Raw genomic sequence first — 6,000 nt, forward strand, 5'->3', positions numbered from 1 at the left:
TATTTTAATGGAAGGGGTATAAGGCACTGCAAATCTAGGAAGACCTGGCCATCCCTCTAAACTTTTAGCTCAAACAAGGAGAAGACTGATAAGAGATGCAGCCAAGAGGCCCATGATCACTGGATGAACTGCAGAGGTCTACAGAAGGAGAGACTGTCCATGGGATAACAATCAGTCAAATATTGCACAAATCTGGCCTTCATGGAAGAAAGACATTTTTTTAAACATACCCATAAAAAGTCTTGTTTAAAGTTTGCAACAAGCCACCTAGGAAACACAGTAAACTTGTGGAATTAAGGTGCAAAACATTATGTTTGCCATAAAAGCAACACTGTACATTACCCTGTACACACAATCCCCACTGTCTAACATAGTGGTGGCAGCATCATGGTTTGGACCTGCTTTTCTTCAGCAGGGACAGGGATGATGGGAAGATTGATGTACCCAAAGACAGTACCATTGTTGAAGGAAACCTGTTTGCATCTGGAAACGCTGACTTCCTAAATGAACTAAAAAACCTCTTTAGAAGGTTTGAGGCACCAAACAGCACTCCAGCAGTGACTCTAAACAGCACTTCAGCAGTGAAACCTGTTCTACACCAGGGGGAGGAGACACTTAACCTTGACATAGCTGAAGTGAGGAAAACTCTGAGGAGAGTTAACCCAAGAAAGGCCCCAGGCCCTGATAACATACCTGGGCGGTTGTACAAGGAGAGTGCAGGTCAGCGGGCTGCTGTCCTCACAGACATTATCAACACCTCGCTGGACCAATCCATAGTGCCAGCATGCTTCAAGTCTCCTACCAACCCGCTCCAGTTTCCCACCAATGGAACCGCTCCACTGAGGACACCATCTCCTCCGCTCTTCCCCTGAGTCTGGCACACCTGGAGGAGCAGAACACCCATGTGCAGATGTTGTTCCTGGACTTCAGCTCAGCATTCAACACCATCATCCTACAACATCTGACAGGCAAACTGGAACAGATGGGCTTCAATACACCCCTCTGTAATTGGCTGTTAGACTTCCTCACAAAAAGATACCAGTTAGTCCAGGTTGGACAGAAAACCTCTGATGTCATCAACCTAAGCACAGGCTCCCATCAGGGCTCCGTCCTGAGCCCCCAGCTGTTCACTCTAATGATGCACGACTGTGTCCCCAGGTTCACCACCAATCGCATCGTGAACATCGTATACAACACCACAGTGGTGGGCCTCATCAGAGATGACAACGACCTGGACTACAGAAGGAGTTGGAGCAGTTTGTGGGCTGGTGCAGAGACAACAACCTGATCCTGAATGTGAAGAAGACGAAGGAGCTCATCGTTAACTTCAGGAAAAACCGTCTAACCACGCTCCACTGGTCATCAACAGCTCAGTTGTAGAGGTGGTCAACAGCACCAAATTCCTGGGGGTGTACATCACAGACAACCTCACCTGGACTGTAAACACCACTTAACTGGTCAAAAGGTCACAAAAGCGCTTGTATTTCCTGTGGAGGATGAAGAGAGCCCACCTGCCCCCACCCATTCTTATCACCTTCTACAGAAGCACCATAGAGAGTGTTCTGACCAGCTGTCTCACTGTGTTGTGTGGAGGCTGCAGCACCTCAGACTGGAAGAAGGTGAGAAGAGTGGTGAGAACCGCAGAGAAGATCATCGGGGCTCCTCTTCCCTCCATAAAAGATAGTTCATCCCAGCCCTGCGTGTCCCAAGCCTGTAACATTATAAATGACCCCTCAGACCCCCACCATGGACTGTTCTCCCTGCTGCCCTCTAGGAAGAGGCTACGAAGCATCCAATGCAGTTCCTGCAGATTCCAGAACAGCTTCTTTCCCACCGCCATTAGACTACTGAATGTTGAAAAAAACAAAAAAATTAAAATAAAAAAAACTGTAAATCCTATCTCAGTCTTATGTTTACATCTAATCACCATGTTTACATTTTATCACTGCTCCACTTTAAAAAATGGAAATGTGTTGTGAGCTGTACTGAACGAATTTTCATTTTGTATGCACCCTCTGTGTACAAAATGACAATAAAAGTTGTCTTCGCGGTCTAAGTCTAAGTCTCAGACTTAGACTTAGACCGTGAAGATTTATCTTCTAACAGGACATTGATCAAAAACATAAAGCAAAATCTCCAATGGAACGGTTCACAAATAAACATAGCCAGGTGTTAAAATAGCAAAGTCAAAATCCAGACCTTAAACCAATCTGTGGAAAGAACTGAAACTGTTGTTCACAAACACTCTCCATCCAACCTTACTAAGCTTAAGCTATTTTGCACAGAAAAATAGGCAAAAATGTTGGTCTCTCAATGTGCAAAACTGATAGAGACATACTCCATTTGATTTGCAGCCGTAATCACAGCAAATTTAATCGCTGAATAATTTTGCACACAATTTTTTAAAATGTCCAATACATTTCGATCCACTTCATGATTGTGTCTTGTTGTCGGTTCTTCACAAAAAAAATACAATTTTATGTCTTTATCTCTGAAGCCTGAAATGTGGCAAAAGGTCGAAAAGTTCAAGGGAGCCAAATAGTCTCTAAAGGCATGGTATTTTAGTTTAATTTAGACCCGTTTAAGTTCAAAAGTTAGTGTAAATTGGACCAAATGGTCTTTTGATATTCTTTGAAGATTTTTTCTTGGGGTTGCTTCATAAATGCTTATCTGAATTGGTTATTATGAAAATAGAAGTTTACTGATCCATTATTTAGAGAATAATAGCTGGTGTGGTTTCACACACATTGTGATGCATAAAGCAAATCCTTTATCATACATAGCTATCTTATCTAAATATACATAAATATTCTGAACTAAATAGGCATCCCATAAAAAGTGATATATAACCAGTCTTCCTAAATCTAACTAAATTGTTAACTTACATTTAAACTCAATTATATCCCAAAGTTTGAACAGTTTAACAAAAACTGGGTCTCAGATGAAGGGAAGTTGGTCATTATATATTTAAGAATAATTCAGCAAACACTTAGACCTATTTCTTCAATTAACAGAAAAATACTGGAACGCCTGAGCAAATGTTCATTGTGACAAAATTCATCCTCAAGATGAAATTTAGATAAACCCAAGATGTTACCAGCCAAAACAGAGGAAATACCTTAAATAGGACACTTAAAAACTTGAATAACATTTTCAGCTGCCCACATGGGCAAGAAAAGGGAATTTTTCATGAAGGGTTTTATGATAGAATGACATGATGATGATTGAGCTAATTGGCCACATGACAAAAAGCTGCATGGAACATTTAGGCTTAAGCTTTTAAAGTCCCAAAACAGTGGTCCAACTGCTGAGCACAGTGAGGGTAGAATTATGCATTTATTCCTGAGACACACCACAAAAGCATGCTATATTTAAACATACACAAATGTATAATCAATGTTGTCTTTTATCTCCAAGGTGTGTTCATTATCTGCTGGTTGCCTTTCTTCTTGACCCACGTGCTTAAAGCCCACTGTAGGAGCTGCTGCATCTCGCCCTCTCTGTACAGTGCTGTCACCTGGCTTGGATATCTCAACAGTGCTGTAAACCCCGTTATCTACACCACTTTTAACATTGAATTTCGTAAAGCCTTCATCAAGATCCTTCACTGCTAGCCCTGACCGAGAAGCACCAGCTGTCAAAGTGAATAAATAAGAAAAATAGATGTGGGGCTATAGAGGAGAAAGCAAAGATAAAGATCTCTGTGACAGTGCGATGCTAAGAAGAACTGAGACTGTAATCAGGATAACTTGGAGACATGGAGATAAATACTTTTTTGAAGGATAGAAGAGAAAAATAGAACCAGCGGCTAAGACAAGACAAAACCGTGGAGAGAAAACAACGTTTAAGAAAGGCAATGACAACAGGCTCAAAAGAACTCACAAAAACAGATTTGGAAAAGTGGAAGACAGCCACAAGGTAAACAAAAAAGTTGGATTTATATATAGTGGAAGAGATGTATTCTGTGCAATGTAAATATATTCAGTAAAGAGTAATATATTCAGTCTAACTCCTTTGTGGGTTTTAAGATAATAATAATGTTGTCCAGGTGTACAGCTTCACTGGATTTGCATCAGACTGGCTCTGTTGAATTTACTTGTAATCTTGACAAACACCATGTGCTTGTATTCCTCACATGACAGGGTTCATTTAAACAAACAAAAACAGGAAAATAAATCGTCTTTTTGTATTGCTGACAACTCTTTTGTTATTTTTCTTTAAGAATCTATTTTATTTTAATAAACTCATATGTTTGTGCTGTAAATAAGTGTTTTTACTCAGCTGACTGTTTTAAAACGTAAATTTTACTTTTGAATGCTTTTTATTTTTTGACCATTGTATGAATAATTATTAAGAAAAAACTCAGTATTTACATAAGCTTATCAACAGCCTGTGCAAATATTTAAATGAGGGCATCAGAAATGAATAGTTCACACAAAATCTGTTTTATTTGTTGTTGGGGTTTTTTTTATTGCCTAATTTATCCTAACTTTTCCCACAGGCCCTACAATCTGAAGTTGTTTTTCACAATGGATAACTGTTAAACACTATGAACTCTGCATGTGCTTATTTTCTATTCTTTTGATATGTAGAAAATACATTGTTCTCTTTCTGAATGTACATGATGCCACAAAAAAGAGTACTTTATGCATTTGTTCAATGCTGCATCAATGAAAAGTATTAAAGATAAGTTATTGTTTTGTCCCATAAGAAGACAATATCTGTAACTTATAAAGGTAAAAATAAGCCCTAATGTCACTCTGAATAAACTGTGAAGCAAAATGGAAAATGTGCAAGTTGAACTATGAAGGGACTAGCTGGTGGTTGTCTTTTTTAATGCAAGTTTTATTTTGTTTTTAAAAAGCAAATATGTCAATTTTGTCACACCAACCTTTCCACTTCTACTTTACCGCTAGCCAGGTGGTAAAAGCAGACCATGTACAATATACAGCAACAGTTTAACCAAACAGCCAGTTAAACCATAGTTTTCAGCCATTCATCATAATGAGGAGGGTTCTTTTTCATCCAGTGTTTTAATAGAATCCCTTTTGCTGTAGTCAGAAAAGGCCACCTCTTGTCAGAAGGTGAGAAGTGTGAGTCTGGGACTTCTACTGATGAGCCTAAATCTGCAAGCTTGGTAGCATTAAACCTTCTTTTCAATATTCCGAAAATGGCTTCCATAATCTTTATCCACCAACATTGAAGACCAGGGCAGGCCCATAGTACAGTATATGTAGAATAGATGCTCCCTCCTCATTACATCTCCAGCAAGTGTCTTTAGGAATCAAATTCAGTTTATGTTTTTGAGTGATTCTATGCCATCTATGAATGGTTTTTAATTGAATAAACTTGTTACTAATTTCTTTATACATTGTTTTTACATTTTGTAAATATGAGTGCCAATCACCTTCAGATGTCCAAAGCCATGTCTTGAGTCTTGAGGTTTTTTTTACTTTGACCCTTTGAATAAGTAACATTTTGTATATGTTAGAGGTAATACCTTTGCCACTGGCCAGCTTACAAAGCAATATTTCTTCAGAGCCGCACAAAGGACATCTGAGTGGGCTGCCTAGCCATTTGGACAATGAACTACCTCATTGGACAAATCTCCAAAATTGATTGCAAGGCAAATTATACCTATCAACAAACTCATCAAAGTTAAGATACGTTTTAGTTTTGATATCAAACAAATGAAATACACAGGAAATTCCCACCTTCTGCCACTGTGGCCATTTAACTGATTTCCCCCCCTGATTTTTTTATTATTCAATAAAGGAGTTAGAGATGACTTAATAAAATCCCAGATACCTGCTCTGTTTAATTTATTCCAAATGAATTTGGCTACTGTAATAATGGGATGATCACTGTGCATTCTTGTTTTGACACCAAATAAAATCAACCATAGAGATTCAGCTCTATTCGCATCCAGCAGAAACCTGGAAATTTTATCAGAGGGCTGTGTGACTAAACTAATTTACATCATAGGCATTCTTTCATTTT

At 38.8% G+C, this 6,000-nt stretch overlaps 1 protein-coding gene across 1 annotated transcript in view; it reads left to right on the forward strand.

The window, feature by feature from the left end:
* The window catches only part of drd2l (dopamine receptor D2 like), a 36,399-nt gene extending 31,539 nt beyond the window's left edge, over positions 1-4,860 (forward strand). Inside the window, exon 8 of the mRNA XM_038307096.1 lies at positions 3,418-4,860. Coding sequence (XP_038163024.1) covers positions 3,418-3,614 — 197 coding nt within the window. The 3' untranslated portion in view covers positions 3,615-4,860. The remainder of the gene's footprint in view (positions 1-3,417) is intronic.
* The last annotated feature ends 1,140 nt before the right edge of the window (positions 4,861-6,000 follow it).

The sequence above is a fragment of the Cyprinodon tularosa genome, unplaced genomic scaffold (assembly GCF_016077235.1).
Source record: "Cyprinodon tularosa strain WSP-4 unplaced genomic scaffold, ASM1607723v1 ctg60, whole genome shotgun sequence".
In the NCBI taxonomy this organism is placed as follows: Eukaryota; Metazoa; Chordata; class Actinopteri; order Cyprinodontiformes; family Cyprinodontidae; genus Cyprinodon; species Cyprinodon tularosa.